At 50.0% G+C, this 26,111-nt stretch overlaps 1 protein-coding gene across 1 annotated transcript; it reads left to right on the top strand.

The window, feature by feature from the left end:
• The first annotated feature begins 2,085 nt into the window (after positions 1–2,085).
• Positions 2,086–4,866, top strand: LOC142826581 (protein maestro-like). The gene is made up of 3 exons (XM_075919522.1): positions 2,086–2,320; positions 3,209–3,364; positions 4,392–4,866. The coding sequence occupies exons 1-3, from the start codon at positions 2,222–2,224 to the stop codon at positions 4,539–4,541; spliced, it is 405 nt and encodes a 134-aa protein (XP_075775637.1). The 5' UTR covers positions 2,086–2,221; the 3' UTR covers positions 4,542–4,866.
• Positions 4,867–26,111: the final 21,245 nt, after the last annotated feature.

The following is a 26,111-nucleotide window of genomic DNA, read 5'->3' as shown; positions in this document are numbered from 1 at the left end:
TCATCTAGGAAGTCTTTGAGGGTGCAGGAAATTGAACTGGAACCTCCTAAGTCCTAGGCTGCTAACTACTGGAGCATCCTCCCTCTCCACAGCCTTGCTATAACGTCTGTGTCATATTTCACATTTACGCTAAGTCGCTATTTTAGAGGCTCATCTGGTGGTTCTAGGAATCTGTTTGTGCCCCAAAATCTTTCTAGACCCCACCTAGGAAAGGAGTCACAAACATGGGTTTTCAAGGTCTGCCTAGAGAGGCCTCATGAAAGCTGCCAATCAGAGCCCAGCTGGCTCAGATATATGGAGCTACAGGGCTTTATTAGGTCAGTTCCTTTCAGGAAGTGGAGGGCCAAGAAAGGGTGCTATTCTCTGGCCAAACCAATTCAGGCAGCATTTTCTGAAGCTGAATTTGCAGAGAGAGAGCCTTACGAGCCTTAAACATATAATTAGAGGGAGAAACTGAAAGTGGCCCCATAGGAAGAACCCAAGGAAAAAGTAGCAATAAACTGAAATGAAGCAATGACTCGCTGCTATTTCTAGGTTGGAACCAAGAGTAGTGGGCAGGCCCAGGTTCCCCAGTGGCATAAACCCGATGAAGGGGACAAGGCTTATGGAGAGGTTGAACAAAGAACAGACTATAAAGGGTCCAGAGTTGGGGCTGAAGACCCTAGTGAGGGCAACAGGACCTAAAAGGCATTTGTTTGGACTTTGGGACTTGGCCAGAGGGTTGAGCCATGGAAGACTCACTAAGATCGACTGGCAGGATGCACCTGGGAGAGAAAAGGACTGTGGTATCAAATGCAGTCACTGAGAGGCTTTCAAGGGATGAGCAATCACCCATTATAGTGCCTAAAAGGAAAAATCCATGTTTTTAACCCAGTACTCATTCATATAGAATAATAAATTACAGTGTATTACGTGTCTCCTCAAATTATATTCGCTATCTTAATGAACATATTAGAGCTAATGGACATGTTGATTTTATTTCAGCTAATGACTGATCCCATACTCAGGGAGAAGAAGATCCTTAAGTCTGTCTTACATAGCTTAGAAGAAAGGTCACGGGACAATAACAGCATTGTCCGTCAAATGGCTGTAAGAGGCCTAGGCAATTTAGTCTATGGGGCACCTGAGAAGGTAAGATAGAATACTGAATACAATGCAGCATAACTAGAGAAACTAAAGGACACAATTGCTCAGGATTTACAGAGGCCATGCACAATGCACTAGGCCAACTTCTGCTCTCTCATACCCCTGTAACCTCTTTGCAGTCAATACACAGCAGGTTTGTTCCCTTGGTAAGCTGGGCATAAGGAAACAATATGTACTTAATATGATCATATGTAAATGTATACTCCTAGGAATGAAGAGTGTAGGCTTTATTTCCAAGATGAGAGATTCTATTCCAGGAAACAGAGACACTAAAAAACTCAAATCATGATAGATAATCAGCTGAACGTAAGCGCCCAGTACAAAGCTGTGACCAAAAGAGCTGAGGTGATCCTCGGAGGCATAGACAGAGGGATTCTGAATAAGAATAAAGAAGTTATTTTACCTCTGCTTATGGCACTGGTGTGAGAACTGCTAGAATACTATGTCAGGATCATGCCTGCAATTCAAGAAGGATGCTGATAAATTGGAGAAGAGTCACAAGAATTTTCAAAGGGCTAGAAAATGTGCCTTTAGATTCAATGGGGGGGGGGGGGAATGAAGCTAAACTAATTCAGACTGCTAGTAAGGCATACATTTTAATGGTAATTTCAATCATTGGAACCATTTACCAAGGGTTGTGGTGGGGTCTCTATCAGTAGCAACTTTAAAAACAAGATGGGCTGTTTTTCTAAAAGAGGTGCTCTAGTCAAACAGACATTATTTTGGGGAGGTTCTGTGTTGTGAAGGAGGTCAGACTGAATGATCACAATGGTCCCTTTTGGCCTTCAAATCTAAGTAATTAGAAATCTAATAGGATTACATAGGTGTAATATGGCACAGAGTTTGGCTTATTGTAGCTAGTACCTGATGTAAAATATAGCTATAGGTCACTGGGGGGCAGATGAAATTCCCACTGCTTCATAATTGCTAAAAAAACATATTAGAAATGTGGTTAGTGGAAAGTGTTTTTTAATGTCATACGTCTGAACAGGTGAAAAAGTACAAGAAGTTTCTTCTGGAGGCACTGATCAGGACTTTAGAAGACACTTTCAGTTCTGAAGTCATTGTCGAAATCATGAAGGCACTGGCCAACGTTCTGACCGAGCTGAAAGGGAAGGACATAGGTTCTTCCTTCAGAGACCTCACCACACAGATCCGGAAGTACTTCGATAATGTACGTGAACAGAAGCCTTCAACCCCAGTTCAGCTGACATTGATGAGGCTCCATTTACAATGCATGATGTGTCCTCACTGGGCATTGTTCATGTCAGAATGAAGTGATTTTAGGCCTTAGGGAAGAGATGTGTTTTATGGAGGAGCAGAGAATTAAGAAAATGAGGATGCCATCCCTGCTCCTTCAGTCTCACCCTTCTGTTCATCTTTATTTCCAATGAGAATGGCAAAGGAAGTATGAATACTAGATTAGGTAGCTGCATACCAAGGAAAATGGGCATACAGGGTGTAATAGACTGTTTTGGGCCTGCTCCATACGATTTTTATGTCAGATGGTTGAAATTATTCCATTTTGCAGAGAAGTTTGAGATTTCAAATTTTGGTTTTGTTCCTATTTGGGGGACACACCCCCAAGCCCAAATTTCAAAACTCTTTGTGAAACAGTCATACTATTCTCAATCCAGCTCTACTGGGAGCCTTGCCTGAGGGCAGTCTACTGGCAGACTATGCTGGAGACAGGGAACCTGGAAACACTGGGAATTAGAGGTGCCAGGGTGCACATTTCCTGGCTCCTTGTCAGCCTGCCAGACAGGCTGTTCTGAAGGTGAGGGCCAGGAAGCCAAAGATCCCAGTCAGCCTGCTAGATGGGTCACCAAGAAGCTGACCAAGTACCCCTACTTGGCTTCTGGAAGAATTTCTGGAAGAAATTCTAGAAGAATTTCAAAGTATTTTGATGAATCAACACAATTGGCCCAAACTTGATTAATTCCAGTTCTTCTAAACTTCTGTAGTTGGAATCACTCTACTCTAATGTAGAAGAGACAGCTGTGCTAGATACATGATGTGGTTATCTCTTCGTTACCAACCTGTGTGGCTTTCTTGGCTATAGGAGGACAACACTCTTCGTGCATTGGCCTTTGTCCTGTTTGGTATCCTGGCCGGCTCTGCAAAGAGAAAATGGAAGGACTATTTTGCCAAGCAGGTTAGACAGAGCTGGGTCACGCTTCTGCTGCACCTGCAAGATCCAAGCCTTGAGGTTTCAATGGTAAGAATGACAGTGACTTAATTACTAAGCAAAAAGAATCTTCCTCCTGATGCCAGGCGAGCTCTGCTATTCCTTCCCGCAGTGGAGACCTAAATTCTTCCCTCAGTTCATTGCCCTCCTTTTGAGTCAATCCCAGACAGGCTGGTCCTTAGCAGCCAGGGTTGTCTCACTGGAGTTCAGGATAGGTCATGGGTCTGATCCCAAGAGTTCATTCCTGCCTATCTCTGCACCCCACGTTCCTGCCTCCCCACAACAGAGGAAAGACCACAGCTATGCCTAGTGAAGCAGCTTTCATAGCTACATCTGTTCTGAAAAAACATTGCTGCTATCTCCAGTTTTCAGTATTATAAAATCATAGAACCATAGGTTTGGAGGAGACCTCAGGAGGTCACTGAGTCCAACCTCCTGCCCAAAACAGGACCAGCCTCAACTAAACAATCCCAGCCAAGGCTTTGTCAAGCTAGGACTTGAAAACTCTAGATTTAGAGGTTCCGTTGCCTCCCTAGGTAAGCCATTCCAGTGCTTCACCACCTTCCTAGTAAAATAGTTTTTCCGAATCTCCAACCTAGACCTCCCCCACTGTTACTTGAGACCATTGTTCCTCATTCAGTCATCTAGTACCACTGAGAACAGCCTCTCTCCATCCTCTTTGAAATCCCCCTTCAGGTAGTTAAAGCCTTCTATCAAAGCTCCCCTCACTCTTCTCTTCTGAAGACTAAATAATCCCAAATCCCTCAGCCTCTCCTTGTAAATCATGTGTTCCAGCCTCCTAATCATTTTTGTTGCCCTCGGTTGGACTTTCTCCAATGTATCAACATTTTTTAAGTAATGGGGTGCCCAGAATTCGATGCAATACTCCAGAAGTAGAATCCCTTTCCCCCTATTAAAGTCATGCTGGCATATTTTCTGTCTATTACTTCAGGGGAATCCCTTTTATTCTTGGGGTAGATGTCAAGGACATGAGTTCCATTTGAATGAGCACAATACATGTTATGGAACAATTCAATGGTGCAACCCTCTTTTTCAGGAGTGCAGAGCTACATTTCATCTCTGTGCCCCATTTTTGGGACGGAAGAGGCTCCAAACTTTACTTAATGAGCATCTTAGTTGGACAACCGAGCTGAACCCTGAGGAGCTCCAGATGGATATCTGCAGACACCTTGTGAGTGACCTATAGAATTATATGAGATTATTGACAGCATAAGCTTGTAGTATCGAAGCAGGGGGAATGTGTGATGGGCAATGTAAGTATCTATGGGTATGTCTACACTACAAAGTTAGTTTGAACTAACGGACGTTAGTTCGAACTAACTTTCATAGGCGCTACACTAGCGCTCCGTTAGTTCGAATTTAATTCAAACTAACGGAGCGCTTAGTTCAAACTAGGTAATCCTCATTCCACGAGGATTAAGCCTAGTTCGAATTTACTAGTTCGAATTAAGGGCTCTGTAGCCCCTTAATGCGAACTAGTGGGAGGCTAGCCCTCCCCAGCTTTCCCTGGTGGCCACTCTGGTCAACACCAGGGAAACTTGTATGCCCCCCTCCCGGCCCCGGACCCCTTAAAGGGGCACGGGCTGGCTACGGTGCCCATGCCAGGTGCAAGCCTGCCAGCACCCAGCCAGCAGACCCTGCACCTGGCACGGATCGAGCCACCCACCCGATGCCCCCCAGCCCTCCCCCTCTTCCCGGGACCAGGCTGGCGGCTCCCGGGAGCTTGCCCGGGACCGCAAAAGGCGGGCACCTGCCTGGGCTATTTCGGACATCGTGGACCTCGTCCACGATCTCCACACTAGGCACAGGAAGGTGGCCGGCTAGGGCAGGAGAGCTGCCAGCCTGGCCACCCAGGAGCAGGAGTGCATGAAAATCAAGGTGGTCCACTGAGCCCCCCGACCCTGAGCCCTGAGCTTACAATGGCCGTCCTGGGTCAGACAAAAGGTCCATCTAGTCCAGTAGCCTGTCTGCCGACAGCGGCCAACCCTAGGGACCCTGGAGGGGATGGACCGAAGACAGTGACCAAGCCGTTTGTCTCGTGCCATCCCTCTCCAGCCTTCCACAAACCTTGGGCAGGGACACCACTCCTACCCCCTGGCTAATATCACTCCATGGACCCAACCTCCATGGCTTAATCTCACTTCCCTTTAAACTCTGTTCTAGATCTAGCCTTTACCGACTCCTGCAGCAAGGAGTTCCACAGGTTGACTCTTTGCTTTGTGAAGAACAACTTTCTGTTACTAATTTGAAGCCTGTTACCCATTCCTTTCCTTTGGTGTCCTCTAGTCCTTCTTTATGGGAACTAATGAAGAACTTTTCTGTATGCACCCTCTCCACCCAACTCCTGCTTTTAGAGACCTCTATCCTGTCCCCCCTCCGTCTCCTCTTTTCTAAGCTGAAAAGTCCCAGTCTCTTTAGCCTCTCTTCATATGGGACCTGTTTCAAAGCTCTGATCATTTGAGTTGCCCTCCCCTCTGCCACCCTCTCTCTTCCCCTCTCCCACCTCCTTTTCCCAGTCTCCCCCAGTTTTGTTCAATAAAGACAGATTCCATTTTTTAACACAATTGTCCTTATTTTATACATCAAGAAGAGGGGCTAGGGAAGGGTAAGTGGAAGGAGGTGAGGGAGGAATGGGGTACGCGCCCCCGATGGGGAGGACAGGGCTGGCTCTGCAGTCTTTTGTGGTGGAAACTTTCCTGCAGCCCCCTAGTTGCCCCTTCTCCCCAGATGGCAGCCTGCGGCAAGTGCAGCTGGTCTGATGACCGAGTGCTGTGATGTGCCCAGTGTGGGTACTCCGGGCACTCCAAGCCAGGACTGCTTTGCAAGCGGGGCACCCCTGAGAACTGTCTGTCCGGGGTGGGGGTTGGGACCCTTTAAGCACAGCCCTCGGCTAGCCTGAGACAGTATCTCCATGCTCTAAGTCCTCCTCTGATGCCCTGCCGGCACTGCTTCTGGCCATCCTTAAGCCTGGTTCAGGGTCCACTTAATGTGGACATGCTAGTTCGAGTTAGCAAAACGCTAATTCAAACTAGTTTTTTAGTCTAGATCCGTTAGTTCGAATTAACGTTGTAGTGTAGAAATTTAGCTGACAAGCAAGCAGTAACTGATACCACAGGTGTGAAGTGCATCAGCCACACATCAAAGGACAGATTCAGCTTTAGTCTGCTCTGAAAGAGGTACGTCTACACTACAGCGTTAATTCAAGTTAACTTAATTCGAAATTGTTCATTTGAATTAAGCTCATTCGAATTATGCATCTATACACAAAACCTATTTCAAAATAGCATTTTGTTATTTTGAAATAGCGCGTCCACACTGAGTGGACCCTGAACCGAAGTTCAGGCTGGCCGGAACCAGTGCTGGCAGGGCATCAGGTTAGGACATAGTGTGTGGGGCTGCTGCCTCAGGCTAACTGAGCTCCGTGCTTCATGGGACCCTACCCCCACCCCGAACAGACAGTTCTCAGGGTTCCCCGCTCGCTTGTCTACCCCGATGAGGGACAACAAAGCAGTCCTGTCTTGGAGTGCCCTGAGTGCCTGCACTCGGGACACCACAGCACTCGGCCACATGGAGCCAGAGCTGCCCCTGGGCACACCGGTGCGTCTCGTAGGGTTGTTGCCATCAGCCCAGCTGCACTTGCTGCAGGCTACCGTCCGGGGAGTCCATTGGGGGGCTGTCAGGATCCAGGAGGCCCTGCAGGAGAGTGTCCACCCCGAGGAGCCCTCAGAGCCACCCCGGTCCTCCCCACCGGGGGCTCGTGCCCCATTCCTCCCTCACGTCCATCTACTTACTCCTCCCTAGCCTCCCTTCCTGATGTCAAATAAAAGACATGTATGTTCAAAAATAGAAACTGGGTTTATTGAACAACAGGGTGAACCTCTGGGGAGACTGGGAAAAGGAGGTGGGAGAGAGGAATAGAGTGGGTGGGAGAGGGGAGGGTGAAACCTGGGAGGAGGAAGTTGGAAGGGAGAAGCAAAGGGAAGAAAGGAGAAGGGAAGATCAGGGCCCAAGGTTGGGGGTCTCACCGCACCAACTTGATTGTCATGCAAACCTGCTCCTGGGTTCGCATGTGGCCTTTGGTGGCCAGGCTGGCAGCTATCCTGCCATTGACGGCCGTGTTCCTCTGTCTAGTGCGGAGATCATGGATGCTGGGGCATCCCTCCCAAACCTGAATAAGGTCCATGATCTCCACCCTGGACCAGGAAGGCACCCGCCTTCTCCAGCCCCTGTCAGGCTCCTGGGTGCTGGCAGACTGCTCCTGAGGAGCAGTGGAGGGTTGGCTGCCAGTGCCTTGCTGGCTCACGTTTTGTGGCTACTGGCTCACGGGCCCCAGTGGCCACTGCTGGCTCTTGGCTGGTAGGCTTGGATCTGGCACAGGCCAGGGTGTATCCCTTTAATGGCTCTGGGGCCAGGGGGAGAGGAGAGTAAGTTTTCCTGGTTGTGCCCAGAGTGGCCACCAGGGTTCCCTGGGAAGGGCTGGAGGCCCCCTATTTTGAATTAATTGTCTACACAGCACTTAATTTGAAATAGCTATTTCAAATTTGGTGTTACTCCTCGTAGAATGAGGTTTACCAAATTTGAATTAAGCGCTCTGCTATTTCGAATTAATTTCGAAATAGCGGTTTGCATGTATAGATGCTATTAAAGTTAATTCAAAATAACAGCTGTTATTTTGAATTAACTTTGCGGTGTAGACGTACCTGGAGGATACTGCAGCCAGTGTGATAGAAATCAGTGCATCTCCTGGCTATCCTGGCAATGCCTCTTCCCAACCTGTGTGATCCACTCTTTGGGCTCCATCGGCTCCCTGGAAGCCACTTTTTGCTACCCCAAACTCCACACCATCAGATTTATTTCTGTCAGGAGATGTAAAATAACTTAAAAGCAGAAGCTATTGAGTCAATGGAGCACCTTCCAATTGGATGAGTTTCTGGTAGGGTCAGGGTCTCCCCTCTCCCCCCTCCTCCATCTCAGTTTGGAGCATGGAAGGATCCCAATGGAGGAACCTAAAGCTTTGTTTGTACAGAGAGCTTCTGTAGCTTGGTACTCACTGGTACTAAATCTCCAGCTACTGCAGGCATAGGTGACTATATGAAAAGTAAATCATATTCTCTGTAGTTCCAGCTCTCCAGGTCCTACAGAATGACCCCAGTCCCATTGTCCAGCTGGTGGCAACTCAGGTCCTAAGAGACATCTGACCTGGATGAGTGCTTGGGGAATGAAGCACAGACAAATAGAACAAAGAGCTCCTGCTACTTTGAATGGGAACAAGAGAGGGGGAGAGAGCCAACTGTAATACTGGCCAGTATGAGCTGTTCTCATGCTGCTTGGATGCTGTAAGTGAGTAAAGAATTGAGCCCTGTAAAGCAGCCTTGGTTTATTTTAATACTCAAAGTATTTTTATTAGACTTCAGAACATGTAGTCATTGTAGTGGACATGCAGTCTCTGGACAGGCCCAGTGATAAGCATGTATATTTTACTGTTTCTGCAAAGGTCGTTACTATAGTAACATCTACTAGCCCAGATCCTCAAATATACTAGAGCTCTAGACTCTGTGATGTTCTAAATTATGCTGTCTTGTCACATCCATTGCTTCACTGGGGATTGCTGGAGCACAATGTGCTCTGTCTGTGCCAGCTTCTGTTTCCAGCTTGCACCTCATATACTTGGGCTACGTCTACACTGGCCCCTTTTCCGGAAGGGGCATGTAAATTTCACGAGTCGTCGTAGGGAAATCCGCGGGGGATTTAAATATCCCCCGCGGCATTTAAATTAAAATGTCCGCCGCTTTTTTCCGGCTTTTAAAAAGGCCGGAAAAGAGCGTCTAGACTGGCCCCGATCCTCCGGAAAAAGCGCCCTTTTCCGGAGGCTCTTATTCCTACTTCAAAGTACTTCCTACTTTGAAGTAGGAATAAGAGCCTCCGGAAAAGGGCGCTTTTTCCGGAGGATCGGGGCCAGTCTAGACGCTCTTTTCCGGCTTTTTTAAAAGCCGGAAAAAAGCGGCGGACATTTTTATTTAAATGCCGCGGGGGATATTTAAATCCCCCGCGGATTTCCCTACGACGACTCGTGAAATTTACATGCCCCTTCCGGAAAAGGGGCCAGTGTAGACGTAGCCTTGGGGTTGGAAGCTAGACATTGGTGGCATGCGGCCAGCTACAGTGACTGAACGCTATATATGCTAGCTCTCTATGGGGTAGGAGAGTAGTATAAAGGCCCTGCCATCAATCAAACGTTAGTTCCGCCCCCTGACTCCGGAAGACCCGCCCCTGGTGGGTAGTACTTCCGGGTCAAGAGGGACAGGTGACCGGAAATAAAAGGATGTCATGTGACCCCCGTTAGGCCCGTCGCCTGTCACCGGAAGTCCCGCCCTTGGGGGTAATACATCCGGGGTCAAGAGGGGCAGGTGACCGGAAGTAAGGGGTGTTATGTGACCCCTCTAAGGACTCGCCCCGCCTCCCTCTACCAATCAGGAAGGGTTTTTCCCCTGTAGGACTGCCCTGCGAACCGCTTTGACCAATCGGGGGGCAGTTCCGGGACCAGATGACCCGCCCAGCAGTGGGTCGTGTGACCCCTCTAAGAACTCGCCCCGCCTCCCTCTACCAATCAGGAGGGGTTTTTTCCCTGATTGGTTCAAAACAGGGAACATAACTTCTCCTGTTGCAGTCCAGGCGCCATTCAAGAAAGTTTCTGTTGAAAAGGACAGTCTCCAAAATACCTAGGTTATTTATACCCTCCTAACCCATTGTTTCAAACAACTTCAACGTAGTAGCTAGCAGGTTAATTTGATCACTGCAACTCTAAAATAATAGATCCTTAAAGACTTTAGGCACCCCTCCCTAGCATTGCCTTTTGTGATCTGAGGTGGAATAATTAAGCTGTCTCCACAACTGAGTTTCTTTTGGCTAAATTTTTTTCTTTTAGTTAAAATATATATTTTGTAGGGCTTTCTTACAGTATTAACAGTAAACGCACCAATCCTTAATGTAGGGCTTTTGTGACTATCTTCTCTCAGAAGGTTTGCGTGATCCTTACATGAGTAAAAGTTTTGGTGGAACACATGGTCTGTATATCTTTTAAATAAAATCATTTAAAAAAAATAAAGTTTGTGAGAATCCATTTTGTATAAAGGGGCCCATTTACTGAAAAACCCTGAAAGGTGTATGGTAGAAACTTGGGGAAGGAAAAACCCCTCAAAATGTTTTGTTTTTAAATAAAAGGAAAAATTACCCCCCCATCTCCAGTTAGGATTTATTAGACATGAAACTCAATGGTTTAACCACACCTCATTGAATAGCCAGGGGGCTCTAGTCAATGGTTAGGTGTAGGTGTGACCATTTACCCTTGTTGAGGTTAATGTTCAGTAATTAAATTTGATGGGTTGGATGGGTGGGCTCCGATGAATATCTAATTAAATAACACCTCAGGAGTATTCAGATGCTATTGGACAGTTTAAATATAACCCCTGGGGTTGGTAGAGCACTATTGGACAGTTTAAAGGACACAGAAGTTGGTAGAAATGCTATTGGACAGTTTAAATATGACCCAGGAGTTGGTTGAATGCTATAGGCTACTTTTTCTAGCCATTAAAAGTTAAAAAAAAATTAAGGGTCTAACCCAAAACTGAAATGTTTCAAACTTTTACCCATACTTTAGAACAAGCATTTGCTCTAAAGACAATCAAGCATGTTATTTAAACCCCAAGCCTTAAGCATGAAAGAAGCATGTTTTAAAAAACAAACCCCTAGACATTTATTGATATCTGCAAAGGGCCTCCACATGGACCCGGAAGTACTACCCACCGGGGCGGGACTTTTGGTGACAGGGGAGACGGGACTTCCGGGGTTAGGGGGTGGGGCTAACGTTTGATTGATGGTAGGGCCCTTATACTACTTACCCTTCCCACATTGCCTCTATATCTCCTCATGTTTGAATCAGGATGTGTATGTTCTGGGTTTGTCTGTAAGCCCTGTGGGACACACTGGGACTTCCCCCAATGTAATAAAATGCTGAGTACAGTTTTGGTCCTTTGTAAACCTGAGAGCTATTTTAAGGAAAGAAGTTTCCAAATGTGACACTCTGTTTTCATATCCAGTAGATACGTTAGTCCAAGTTTATACCTCATATAATTCCACTGCAGTCAGTGGTGACCAGAATTTACATGAGAAGCTAGATTTTATTATACAAAATAATCATGATAATGAATAATTTGATAGCGGTAGCGATTAGATGACAGTGAAGTGAGGGCTCCATATGTGCTAGGCACTGTACAAATATAGAAAATGACAGTCTCAGCCACAAAGAGCTTAGGAGGATTTATGTCAGGATCATCTTGAGCCAGAAAAAAGAAAAGGCGCTTATGTGTGGAGCTATTCAAAAATCAGTTGACATATCTCCAAAAGCATACACAGCCTTCCTTTCCCCCTGCTCAGAGCACTTTCAAAAATCTAAGCAACGGTGGCCCTAATATTCACTATATTTATAATAGCCTATCTGTGCTGGATTTTTTTGCAAAAATGTACACATTCCATACATTCCATGATTTTCCTAACATGTTAAAATAACACATCTCACCGGACAAATATAAGATCATGTTTATTTTGCTAAACTTGTCACTAGTATGACCAGGGGCTTATTATTTTTGAAGTCTGATGCTTTAGATAGTTATTTCCTTCAGGTATGGCTATCCATGTGGCTATCCACCCTTCTGCCAGGTGAAGCCAGCAGCAGCCAGGGGCAAATTCAGTATTTGGGGGTTCCTCTCCATTATTAAACACAGAATTGGCTCAAGCCCCCACTTAATTTCCACCTGGGAAATTAACAACACCTCTGGGTACCTCTGAGAGGCAATGCTTCCCCACTCGCAAGCACAGAGACTGAGCATTGAAAAGAAACTTTTATTAAAAGGGAGGGAATAACTCCAAAATAAGTTAATTTGGGAAAAAAAAACACAAACAGGGTTCATAAACGTAAACCATGAGTATAAGTCCCACCCCAAGTAGTTGGGCAGTGTCCTTTTCCTTTCAGATTAAGTCCAGTAATGTAAATGTCCCCTTCACATGCCCATCCCTTCTCTGCACCCACTCACAGTTGCTGCCCTTGGACAGGGCAGATCCAGAGGTTAGAGGTGCATTCACAGAGTTCACCTCCCATCCTGACTGGGGGCAGGTAAAGAGGCATCTTACTCATTCTGTTGGTCACTCACCAGCCGCCTGCTCACTGCTCTCCACTGCTCTCCCAGCTGGCCACTTGTCACACCTCTCCACTGCCACCTGCTGGTTGTCAGTCACCAACTACTGTCATCCACCTCTGTATCAGGATCTACCAACTCACGTATTAATGTGTTATATATAATGTATATAATGTAACATATATATATATATATAACACATTAATACAACGTGAGTTGGTAGATCCTGACACAGATACACTCCTTCTCAGGAAGGTCCTTACTTTAACCCCCAGCCCATCTCTGTAAGAAAGTATACATGTCTAGCGAAAAATACATTTTTAAATGTTTGGTTCATGATTGTGCTTCCCAGTCTCCATTGTGAGAGCCACATGATGGTAGTAGTGGAGGTAGTGGTGTGAGTAATGCCAGGGTGTAATCTGCCATTAGTGGATGCGTGCTCATAATACGATTTGCAAAAATTAAAAAAAAAACAACCAATAGCCCTGAAGCACCTTAGATACTAACAAAAATGTAGATGGTATCATGAGCTTTCGTGGACACAACCCACTTCTTCAGATGAATGGAGTTAAGGGGTCTATGGTACAAATAAAGAGCAGAGAAAGAGAAGGGAGGGGGATGGAAAGAGAAGGAAAAATGGGGAAAAATATTAACAATTAGAGTGTACATGCTAAATGAAGCTAATAGAGTAGGCTCTAAGTGCCTGATGCTTAGCTTTTTATGTCATTAGAGCGTGGACTGTAGAGGCCATCCAGTTCGGGTATTTGTTCAGACCTCAATTCCAGGTGTCAAACTTGTAAATGAAACCAAGTTCTGAAGCTTCTCTCTCAAACTTGTTTTTGAAATTGCTTTGTAATATTATAGTCACTTTTAGATCCATTAGTGAGTGCCTGGGCAAATTGAAATGTTCCCTAACAGGTTTCTGAGTTACCATTGAGAATGTCTGATTTGTGTCCATTAATCCTTTGTCGCAGAGACAATAGACATGGCAGAGGGGCATTGCTGGCACTTGATGGCATAGATCAGTGTCTCTCAACATTTTTTTATAAAGTGCCCCTTTTTAAAAAAAACCATTATAAGTACCCCCAGTATGTACAGTTTTCACACACAAACATTTTTTTTTTCTACCATTGCAACACATTTGTTTAAACAACTTAATCGTAGCTGGGTGGGCAATGAAATTTTGGGATGTAAAAAATACAAAAAGAATAAAGCACTGTAAAACTTAAAACAAAACGTCCATTTTCTCCAAATTTCAGTTGTGCTGAAGTACCCCCTAGACTTCTGTCAAGGGTATTCATATCACTGGCTGAGAAACACTGGCATAGATCACATTGGTGGATGTGCAGTTATATGAGCCTCTGACGTGGTGGCTTATGTGTGTAAGCGGGGGAATGATCCCGCTATTGTGGGGAACTTTCCTGGCTTCTATACACCCCGGTGAAATGAACCAGCGAAAGGATCTGAGTCCCCGCTCCCACTTCCTTTACCCCACGGCTCCCTGATCCTGAGGGCTCCCCCTCCACTCTCCTGAGTAGCAGAGCCCTTGAAACCCCAACAAGGCTGGGCCCAGGTTTCCTGGGGCTTAATCCCTGACCTTGTAGTCACTAGGGGCAGGAGTTAGGGTGTCCCCACTCCGAGGTGCTCTCTTTACACTGCAGCCCTTCTTGGCCCAGTGATCACTTCATAAGGTTCAAAGCAAATACAATTTATTAAACATCAAGGCTACGTCTACACTGGCATGAATTTCCGGAAATGCTTAAAACGGAATACATTCCGTTTTCAGCTTTTCCGGAAAAGGAGCGTCTACATTGGCCACGGAGTTTCCGCGATAACGATGCGCTTTTCCGGAAAAGCGCGTCTACATTGGCGGCGCGCTTTTCCGGAAAAGCAAAAAGCCCGGAACCATTTTGAAAAGGGCAAAGGCCACCAGACCTTTCCGGGGGCGGGGCCGGAGCTCCGTCCAGACGCGTGGTTAAAGGGGTCTCGCCGGGCAGCCGTTTGTCTCGTGCTCCCGTGCCTTGTGACCTCTGCCAGAGACTGGCACCCTTCACAGGGTCGGTGGTTGCCCTGTGAGTTTTGGGGACACCACCCTTTGGCCCCCCACCAGCTTTTCCTGGCATTTTATTTTTTCTGCTCTGCAGTGTCTGCTATGGAGCCGTGGGTGGCCATGTACCTGCTCGGGCCCCTGTTAGACCTGTACAGGTGCCTGGAGCTCGTGCTGCAGGCTGGTGCCCTGCTGTACACATACCAGGAGGCAGAGATTGCCTTGGACTCCCTCACCAGGGAGGTCCTGGCAACCGCGTGGCATCAGCACCCAACGATAGACCGGCCCATTTGGACTTTGGAAACGAGCACCGACTGGTGGGACCGTGTGGTCCTCGGACGATGGGACGACTACCAGTGGGTCCGGAATTTCCGAATGAGAAAGCGGACCTTTTTGATGCTGTGCACCTGGCTGACCCCCGCGCTGCAGAGAACCGCCACCCGGCTGCGGGCACCCATCCCCGTCAACAAGAGGGTTGCCATTGCGCTGTGGAAGCTGGCCACACCAGACAGCTACCGCTCGGTGGCACACCAGTTCGGGGTGGGAAGATCCACCGTTGGTGTTATCGTCATCCAGGTAAGTCCCAGGGGGCGTGAGATGGGGGGAGGGTGCTCCACTCCAGGCCCAGGGACACCCAAGACTCCAGGCTGGGTCGCTCAGGGGTTTCGACCGTCCCTCCCTTGCACCGGCCCACTGGTGGGGGGGGGCGTGGGGCGAGGGGGGCCCTGTGTGTGTGTGTGTGTGTGTGTGTGTGTGTGTGTGTGTGTGTACAGAGGGAATCAAGGGGGGGGACCCAAGGGAGCGCACACTCACCCCTGGCTGTATGTAATGTGTTCCCTTGTGTTTCTCCGCACCCTTCTGCAGGTTGTCCACGCCATCAACGACGTCCTGCTGCCAAGAGTCATCCGCCTGCGTGACGTCGATGAGACCATGGCCGGCTTCGCTGCCCTCGGGTTCCCCAATTGCGGGGGAGCCCTGGACGCCACCCACATCGCCATCCGGGCCCCGGAGCATCGAGCGGGCCATTTCATGAACCGCAAGGGGTACTGCTCCATCGTCCTGCAAGCCCTCGTGGATCACCGGGGTCGCTTCCTGGACATCTACGGCGGCTGGTCCAGCCGGGCACACGACGCCCGCATCCTCCGGAACTCAGGACTGTTTCAGAGGTTGGAGGCGGGCACCTACTTCCCCCGGCAGGACTTGACTGTCGGGAATGTGCCGATGCCCATCTGCATCGTCGGGGATGCGGCCTACCCCCTGATGCCCTGGCTCATGCGGCCCTACACGGGCAGCCGGACCAGAACCGGGCCCGGTTCAACGACCGCCTCAACCGGGCCCGAAACCCAGTGGAGCTGGCGTTTGGACGGTTAAAAGCCCGCTTCCGTTGTTTGCTCACCCGTCTCGACATGGGTGAGCAGAATGCAACAGAAGTGCTGGCCGCGTGCTGCGTGCTCCACAATATTGTGGAGCGCAGTGGGGAGGCCTTCCTCCCTGCATGGGTGGCAGCTGAGGCACAGACCTTGGACCAGCCCGACACAGCTGCCATCCGCCAGGCGCGCCAGGAGGCGGTGCGCATTAGAGAGGCCCTGGTGGACATGTTTGCCCAAGCCCCGTAGCAGGGTCGCTTGGGTCACCCCAGAGTACTCCGTCCCAGCTCCTACCCTTCCCCACCTCCTCCCCTTACCTCCCCCCTCCCCATAGGGTATAGTAAAGCGTCGGGTCACAGCACATCGCGGCCGTCATCGAGTCTGTTCGTCGGGTGCGTCGGGTGTAGTTAGGGTTTTTCTTTTAAGTTAGGCTAGGGTTTAGGCCACCATCGCCGTCCTGAGGAACAGCCAACAGGATTTGGGACTTGTGTGGAAGGCTTACATCAGTGCCATCTTCAATGGATCTCCTGGCTGTTCCTCTCCTGAGGCCCGGAAGGCCCAAAGGACTGACATGGCCAGGAACACCACAGTCATCCGTCGAGGGATCTCCTGGCTGTTCCTCTCCTGAGGCCCGGAAGGCCCAAAGGACTGACATGGCCAGGAACACCACAGTCATCCGTCGAGGGATCTCCTGGCTGTTCCTCTCCTGAGGCCCGGAAGGACCAAAGGATCGAGGTGGCCAGCAACACCACGATCATCCGTCGAGGGATCTCCTGGCTGTTCCTCTCCTGAGGCCCGGAAGGACCAAAGGATCGAGGTGGCCAGCAACACCACAGTCATCCGTCGAGGGATCTCCTGGCTGTTCCTCTCCTGAGGCCCGGAAGGACCAAAGGATCGAGGTGGCCAGCAACACCACAATCGTCCTCCCTGCGCCTAACTTATGTTTTTGAATGTGTACTGTACTGCATATTGTAACCATTTTTTTCTGCTTGTTTGTTGCTATGTAAATATAGTTTCTGGTTTACATCTTTACTGAAAAGTCTCAGTATTTCTTTATGCGCCGCGAACCAATGACCACTGAAAAAGCCCCCCTCCCCCCCCCCGGTGATAGTCATGAATTTGTTGTCCACAGTTGTAACCCTCTTTAAATTGAAGTGGCTAATTGGCATCTCACATAATTTCTGTACAGTTACTAGAGGAACACAATAACCACACAAGATTGAAATGAAAACAGAACTTTTTATTTACAAAGGAGGGGGGGGGGGGAGCTTTAACTGCGAGAAGGAGGGGGGGACCTTTAACTGTGAGAAGGAGGGGGGGGACCTTTAACTGCGAGAAGGAGGGGGGGCAGTTACTGGGACGGGTGGCCCCTGCGAGCGCCCCTCTGGGGGCGGACCTGCCCACGCTGGGCAGACCGCGTTGGGGCAGCCTGCACGCTGAGGTGCCCACGAGTAGAAGCACGAGTAGGAGCACGAGTAGGAGCACGGTCTTCAGGGTCAGGAGCATGAGCAGGGTCAGGGTCAGGGTCAGGAGCATGAGCAGGGTCAGGGTCAGGAGCATGAGCACGGTCAGGGTCAGGAGCAGGAGCAGGGAGAGGAGCAGGAGCTGGGAGAGGAGCAGGGATAGGAGGGGGCATGGGCTGTGCTCCCGGAGGGATGGCGGGGGCATGCGGTCCGGCCATGCCATAGTGGATGGCATGTATTAAATGTGCCGTCAGGGTGCCCATTGTGGCACGCATCTCACGGCATTCCTCCAGGAACGCAGCCCATCCCTCCTGCCGCCACTCCTGGTCCCCCTGCACACGCTCCGCAATGGAGGTCTGGATCCCCTCCACCGCGGTGACATGACGCCGAAGCAGCTGCTCCCGGTGTCGGAGCCTGGTCCTCCGGGCTTGGGCAGCTGGGGGTGCCGCTGCTGCTGGAGTCGCTGGTCTGGTGCTGGGTCCCGCTGCAGGGAAGAGAAGAAAGGACGGGTCAGTCAGGCAGGCCATCCACTGTCCCCACACTTCCATGCCCTCCACCCCAGAGCCCCAGGTGACCGCACAGTTGTGGCTTGGGCCCACTCAGTTCCCCTCCTGCTCCCGGGGGGTGTTGTATGTTGGCAAGAAGGACCACCCCTGGGAGTAGGGTCCTCCCTGCAGTATTGTAAGCACCGGTCTGTATCCTGGCTCCGTGCAGGGCAGGAGGGTGCTTGTGCTGCGTTCACCTGTGGAACTCCCTGCCGGTGGACACTGTGAAAAGCTTAGGGCTAATCACTGGTGTTTGACAGGGAGCGAGATGCATCCCCACGCAGTGCCTGGGAGCACACCTGTCAGTGGCGGTCTGGGCTCTCAGATCCCATTGCGTGCGATATCTCCTGGTCAGAACCAGAAAGGGTGACTGGGTGGGGGGATGTCCCATCCTTGCAGCAAAACTCAGGGGCCCATCTCCCACCCACTATCCCTCCCGCAAGCCTGGTAGCCCAGGGACAGGTGTGGCCGCAGTGGGGACTTCCCTCGGGGAACCTGCCAAGGCACTGGGAGCAGGTGAGGGGCTCGGTGGCGGTCCACGGTCACAGGACTGTGACGCTGCACTTATCCCAGGAGCAGCTGGCTGTGCCTCACAGCCAGGCCTGGGACAGTGTGCCATTCCCTGTGCTGCACCCCTTGGTGGAGCAGCAGGCTCTGGGCTGAGTCCCTCGGGCCCTGGCCGGTTCCAGCCGGCATCCACCCTTCCCCCTGATCCCGCTGAAATGTGTGTGAGAAGCACGGTCCCAGCCGTGCCCGCAGCTGCCTGCCACGGCCACCTGCCGCTCAGTCACCAGGCTGCACGTGGTTGCACGTGCTGCTAACTGCCGCATGCTATGCAGCGTGCAGCTCACGTGGCCTGAGTGACATGCTCTCCCCTTCCCCCCTCCGGACACTTGGGTCTCGCTCCCCCCCGCCCTCCGCCCCCCGCCCTTTGGGAGTGTAACCTTCAAAGACTCACCAGTGGGTTCCTCCCCGGCCACAGAGGAGCTGCTGGAGGGGGCCTGCTGGGTGGCAACGCTGGCCTCCTCTCCCGAAGCGCCGCCGCTCTCGTCTTCCTCCTCCGGTTCGGTGGGACGAATGATCGGGGGGTGCTGGCAGGTGTCAACGGGGACAGCTGGGCCTTGCGGGGCTGGCTCGCCCAAAAATGAGTTCAGCCACTCAAAATAGGGGCAGGCATCAGGCCCTGCTCCCCTCCCCTCCGTGGCCCGCACGTACCCCAGCCGCAACTCCTTAACCTTCGAGCGGACCTGCTCGCAGTTGCGGTTGGGGTGCCCTTGCTGGGCGAGGTTCCGGGCCATCCGGGTGTACAGCTCAGCATTCCGGCGGCGGGACTGGAGGTCATGGAGACCCTCCTCCTCCTCCCACAGGTCCAGGAGGGCCTCCAGCTCCCTGGGGGTCCAGGATGGGGCCCTGCGCTTCCGGCCCCTGGGGGCTTCCTCCTCTGCCCCGGGTGACGGTGGCTGACCACCTCGAGCTGCCATGCCTCCGCTCAGGTGGCTGGGCAGCACACTTGCCACGTCGCAGAGCTGGGAAGGGAGGTCTCTGGGGGCCTCCTGCCACGTGCGGCCAGTAGTGTGCGTGCTCTTTAAGCCCTCGGGTAATGCGGAAGTCCGTGGCTTCTACGGGGTCTCCCGCCGTCCAAACCGCTTTTTTACGTTTCTTCTGCTTTTCCGGAAAAGCTGTCTACACTGGCCCTTTTCCGGAAAAGCTTTTCCGGAAAAAGGACTTATGCCCGAGCGGGAGCATCGTACGGTTTCCGGAATAGCGGCTGATTTTGTACAGTACAGCATCGTTGCTTTTCCGGAAATTCAAGGGCCAGTGTAGACAGCTCGCGGCTTATTCCGGAAAAGCGGCTGATTCTCCGGAATAAGTGGCCCAGTGTAGACACACCCCAACTGATTAAAGAGAATAGAATAAGAAACAATGAGAATGGTTAAATGAGAACACACAGCCCTGCTCTGTAGCACAGGGACATCAACACAGCAGCCTGCAGAGTGTAAGGACAGTTCACAGTCTCTTCCTTAGGAGCCCTGGATGTGCTGCAAGGGACTGCAGGCTGGACACGCTTGCACTGGCAGTGACCACACAGCCTCAGTCTCTAAGTGGCCAGACCCCTCTCCAAGTCCAGAGCCTTTCCCCAAACTTTGCAGGTCCCAGTAGCTCACCACATCCAGCTGCAGGCTGTGCTGCTTGGCCAGTTCCAGCTCCTTGTGTTGCTTCTCTGTTCCTTTTGGCTCTGAGCACTGCCAGTCTGCTGCTCAACACAGGGTCTGCAGTCCTTGTGCTCTGTATGCCTGGCTCTGCTGCTGCAAAACTGCCCCTCAGCACAGCTTGCACTCCTCTTAGCAGTGTCTCAGCTCTCTGTTCCTTTTGCAGGACTTCTTCATACGGCTTGCACTGCTCTTTTCAGCTCTCTGTCTTTGCAGGACCTCTTCTGCACACAGCTTGTTTGTTCAGAGAGAGCCAGAACAATCCCCACTTACAACCTGTCAGTCAGGCTGAGCTGGAGTGTTGGCTGCTTTCCATTGTCTCTGGGGTCTGTCAGTCTCATGAACCCCTCCCCCTTCTGAAGCTGATAAACCAAAAAACTCCCACAGAGTTTTAGTAAGGGGTAACAGTCCCCTTACATTCCCCCTTGCTAGAATTCTACCACAGCCACAAAATTCACACCATATAAAAAACATTAACAATTAACAAAAACATTTCACATACTTAACATCTTATTTCTACTGGACATGCGGACACTCATTAAGCCATTACATAGGACCAATAACATAATCATATCTAAGTTTAACAGGCAATACACCCTTATTAGTTCTCTGGGACCTTCTTACAACAGGTGGTTCATTACCCATATTTTCTATTTCCCTGTCTTCAGGTAATACTGGGTCAGCCTGAAGGATCTGGTCATCCTCGTTGTGGTCAGGGGTTGCTACCCTCTGCTCCCTTTGGTATTCAGTTTGTGGGACTAGAACCATTCCCCAACTCCTTTCAGTCTCTTCAGGCCGTCCTGATCTACATCTCCTAGGATTCCTGACTGAACTAAAGGTGCAATGTTTTAGCTGATCTCTATGAACTGTTCTCTCATGCCCTCCCCGTTCAGGTCGAATGGTGTAAACTGGCAGGTCAGGATTGTTGTGAGCAACTACAATGTGAGGACTCGACTCCCATTTGTCCTGTATTTTATTACGCCCCCGGTGTCTATGATTACGAACTAGTACACGATCACCAGGCCTGATGAGAGCCCCCCTGGACTTGCGATCATAAGTCCTCTTCCTGCTTTGGGCTGCCTGTTTAGATGTACTGAGAGCAACTTCACAGGCTCTCTTCAGCCTGTCATGGTGACTTTTGACCCAGTCATCCAGATTGGTCACATCATCTTCCTCAGGGCCCTCTGTTTAGAATATCCAATGGCAACCTGGGATCTCTAGCAAACATGAGGTAAAAAGGAGAATAACCTGTCGATGAATGGATGTGACTATTATAGGCCATCACCAGCTCAGGGAGATGCTCCTGCCAGGCTCGTTTCTTTTCAGGCGGGAGTGTTCTGAGCATGTCATGCATTGTCCGGTTAAACCTCTCGCACTGAGCATTTCCTTGTGGGTGATAGGGTGTTGTTCGGCTTTTGGCTATGCCATACAGTTTACACAATGCTGATATCACCCCTGACTCGAAATTCCTCCCCTGGTCTGAGTGTAACCGTGCTGGACAACCATAATACATAAACCAGTGTTTTAGGAGGGCTTCAGCCGTTGTCTGCGCTGTCTGGTTTCTAGTTGGAACTGCAACAGTGAATCGGGTAAACATATCTGTGAGAACCAGTACATTCTCAAACCCCTCGGAAGATTTCTCTAGCCGAGTGTAGTCCATTGCTAAGACCTCCATTGGGGCAGTCACGTTAGTGCAGGTCAAAGGGGCCCGAGTGGGTGGAAACACATCCTTGGCTAGGGCACACCGCTTGCACTGACGGATCCATGCTGTTACATCACTAGCCATTGTAGGCCAGTAATAGTTCTTCCTCATCGCCTCAAGAGTGCTTCTGTCTCCAAAATGCCCTCCATGGTCATGCCTGGCTTCATAAACTTGTCGGCGAAGTGACACTGGCACCACTAACTGCCACACTTCTTCGCCATCATGAGGATGACAGATTACACGGAACAGCACTCCACGGTGCAACCTAAGTCGCTCCCACTGTCTGGTCAGCTTCTTAGACTGAGGGTATTTGGCCCCAAAGCTCCGGTCTGGCCTCATCCGGTTCATGACTGCCTCTAAGACTGGCCCAAGGTCCCCTTCTTTTTGCAGGGTGCGAATTTCTTCCCATGAATACCCTGAGATTATTGCATCCTCACCTTCTACCAGGTTTTGTGATACCTCTTTTACCATCACTTCACCCTCTGGCTTCGGAACCTCTAGCCACAAACAGGCCCGCACAACGTCTGCAGGAATGACCAGAAAGTCCTTTTCAAGGTCTTCACCCTCTTCTAATTCCTCTTCCAAAGGCAATCTAGACAGGGTGTCAGCACTAATATTCTGTCTTCCAGGTTTATACTGTACTTCAAAAGTGAACTCAGCAAGTTGGGCCACCCACCGGTGTTCAATCGCACCTAAGTTAGCAGTGGACAGGTATCGGAGAGGATTGTGGTCTGAGATCACAGTGAATTTAGAGTACATTAGATAATCCTTAAATTTTTCAGTAATAGCCCACTTCAAGGCCAGCAATTCTAGCTTAAAAGCACTGTAGTTTTTGTCATTTCTTTCTGACCTCCTCAGCCCTCGGCTTGCATATGCGATCACACGCTCAACCCCCTCCTGTTTCTGGCTGAGCACTGCACCCAGGCCATGTAGGCTTCCATCTGTTGTCACCATAAATGGCAGGCTAAAGTCAGGATATGCAAGCACAGGTGGTGTCATCAGCTGGTGTCTTAGTTCATCAAAAGCTGCCTGACAGGCATCATCCCATACAAAGCATTGATCCCTTTTCTTCCTTTCAGTTGGTTGGCCCACCAATCCATATAGTGGCGCAGCAATGTGTGCAAACTTTGGAACAAATCGTCTATAATAGCTCATGAAACCCAGAGCTTGTCGCACTTGTTTGGCATTCTTCGGGACTGGCCAGTTTTCCAGAGCCCTGGTCTTCTCCTCGTCTACCTGGATTCCATCCTTCGAAATCACATGGCCCAGAAATTTGACACTCTCACGTAAGAGGCAGCACTTGCTTGGCTTCAACTTCAACCCATGTTCCTTCAGTCGTGTGAAGACTACATCCAGTTTTTCTATATGACTCTCGAAATCTTTGGAAAACACAATAACATCATCCAGGTATATTAGCAAAGTGTCTAGGATGTAATCTCCCAACACCCCTTCCATTAGTCTCTGGAACGTAGCAGGTGCATTGCACAAGCCGAATGGCATATGCGTCCATTCAAACAGCCCAAACGGAGTTGTCACTGCTGTCTTTTCCTGGTCCTGTTCTTCCATTGCAACCTGGAAATAGCCAGAAGTCAAATCAAGAGTTGAAAACACTCTGGCACTTCCTAATGCATCCAGGGACTCTTCCACCCGGGGTAGCGGGTAAGCATCCTTGTGTGTTACTTCATTCAATTTCCTGTAATCACAGCAGAATCGCACCCCACCATCCTTTTTTATTACAATCACTGCAGGCGATGCCCAGGGGCTGTGGCTTTCTTTAAGGACACCTTGAGCCACTAGGTCCAGGATGTGCCTTTTTACCTCCTGGAACACTTGTGGTGAAATCCGCCGGTGTCTCTGTTTTATTGGGACAGCATCTCCAGTGGGTATTCGGTGTGTCACTGTGGTGGTGTAACCAAAGTCTCGGTCATCCCTGGAAAAGACCTCTTGATGTTTCTCCAGTAGTGCCCGTAAACGGCCAGCCTGCATAGGGGTTAGCTGTTGGAGATCCACTTGGACTGGAATGAGTAACTCTCCATCAGGTACCTCTTGAGGTGTAGTAACCTGTGCTCCCTTCTCCAACCTTGTCACTCGCAGCTCATCTCCCTTTTCTTCCAGGACTACTCCTCCTGGGGGTACTACTTCTTCGGGTCTGTGTACCTCTGCCACTCTAGTGCGGGGGTACAACTTTATGGCCTTCTTACTTGAGTTTAGCAGCCTGACTGGCACTTTTCCCTTGCTGGCATTAGCAAGTACGTTCGCAACCAGTAGTCCCTGAGGTAGACTGGCCCCTCGTGTTGGCTCAACAAGCACCCGGTATCCATTGAATCCGCTTAGTACCTGGCAGCGTCCATCAACAATCTTCTCACTCCAGGGAGGTATAACTACCTTTTGTCTCCCTGCCACCTTTACGTAGCCAATCTGTCCTGTGGGACCAGGAAAACATCCTTGTCTCTCCACTTGGGCCAGTACCCGCTTCAATGCAGCCTTCATCCTAGGCTCCCCATGCCGGTTCATTTCTTGGGTTCCTTCCCCCACTAATAGTAATTCTTTCAGCTCTCTTATTATATTCATCCCGAGAATTCCTGGTACTCTGTTCCCCATCAAAGTCTTTTCCGAAGCTGGATCCTTTAGGATAAAGATGCATTTTCCCGGGATTATCCGACCCATATACCCTACATCAGCTTCAAGGCACCCCACAACCGGGATAGCTAATCCATTAGCTGCTGTTAGCTGTACAAACCGGGTATTATGCATGGTCAGATCTCTCTCTTTTAAGTAGTTTTGGAAATATGATTCAGAAATAGCGGTGACTTCTGAGCCAGTGTCTATCAAACAGCGGGTCCTCACCCCTGCTATGGTTATTTCCACTGTCAAGCAGTCCCCAAAAGCTCGACCGCAGAAGTCATCAAATGCACTAGCATCATCAGGGTCCTTTTCCTTACTGCTGGCATGCTGCCCTTTTCCGAGGGACAGCCGTAGGAACCCTTCTGTCCCCGCTTGGCCTTCCCCTGATGTGCTACTCGATCTTGGTGTCTCTGGGATTTCAGACACTCGGGATTCCAGTCCCCTCTTCAGTGGACAATCTCGGCTAGTATGCCCTGGCCTGTCACAAGTATAACAAATGTACCTTCCCAGCTCATCCTTTAGTGGGGGCCTTCAAGACCCTGGGGTCCTGGGGTATTTTGGCCAAGTAGTGGAGGAGGTGGATTTTTCTTTCACCACCTCAGTCATTACTTTCAGCATCTCCCCCTGCTGGACTGCCAGTTTTTGGATAGCTTCACTTGCCAATGTTAACTGTATTTGGGGCAGGGCCTTTTCCCCAGTAGTTGCACTGACTAGGCCCCCACTCCGTGTTCGGGAGTTAGGCTTGCCGGTCTCTTCCAAAGGAGCCTCCTCTTCTTCTGACCACATAATGGCAGCCTGCATGAGTTCAGGGAACTTCTTTCCAGGCTCTTCCTTCAGCCTTCTCTTCATTTCACGGAGGAGGGAGTCATCCCGAAGCCCAAACACCATCTGTTCTTTCAGCGCCATATCTGCGTCTGAAACTCGTTGAGGGTCTCGCTGCTCCACTTTGCTCATTCTCTCCTGGAGTTCATAGGCATATGCCCGGATAGTTTCACCAGGCTCCTGCTTTCGCTCAAAGAACTCCTTTAGCCGAGTTCCAATAGGTACCTTGTTTCCATACACTTCTAGGAGGAGTTCAAACACCTTTTTCACATCTTTCTTGTCTGCCATTGCCATAAACTTTACTGTGGCCTTGGCCTGGCCCTTGAGGTGCTCCTCTATGAAATCCACATGATCTTCTTCAGGTATTCTTAGCACATGCAGAGCTGCCTTCACAGACTTCACCCACTCCTCTACCGTAATGTCTCCTGGCCTAGTTGGGAAGCCACCAAACTCTGCAACCTTCCGCTCCCGTGGGACATAAATAGTAGGGGGTTTCTTAGCTTCTGCTGCCTGTTGATCTATAACTGCCCTGGCCAGTGATAAGGCTTCTCTATGCTCAGCTCTAGCTTGCTGTAATGCCTCACTTTGGTCTGATAATCTGCGCTGAAGTTCAGCAACTTGGATCTGTAGTTCTTCAATTCCAGCCATGGTTGTTTTCTCGACCAGGCCTGGCTGGTGCTACCAGAACTCAACAAATAAACCAATGGGGTAGATCCTTTGAATAGGATCCTGTTCGTGACGCCAATTATGTAAGCGGGGGAATGATCCCGCTATTGTGGGGAAC

This window comes from Pelodiscus sinensis, chromosome 1 (assembly GCF_049634645.1).
Source record: "Pelodiscus sinensis isolate JC-2024 chromosome 1, ASM4963464v1, whole genome shotgun sequence".
Classification (NCBI taxonomy): domain Eukaryota; kingdom Metazoa; phylum Chordata; order Testudines; family Trionychidae; genus Pelodiscus; species Pelodiscus sinensis.
The sequence above is the reverse complement of the archived record's forward strand: the minus strand, read 5'-3'. Positions and strand labels throughout refer to the sequence as shown.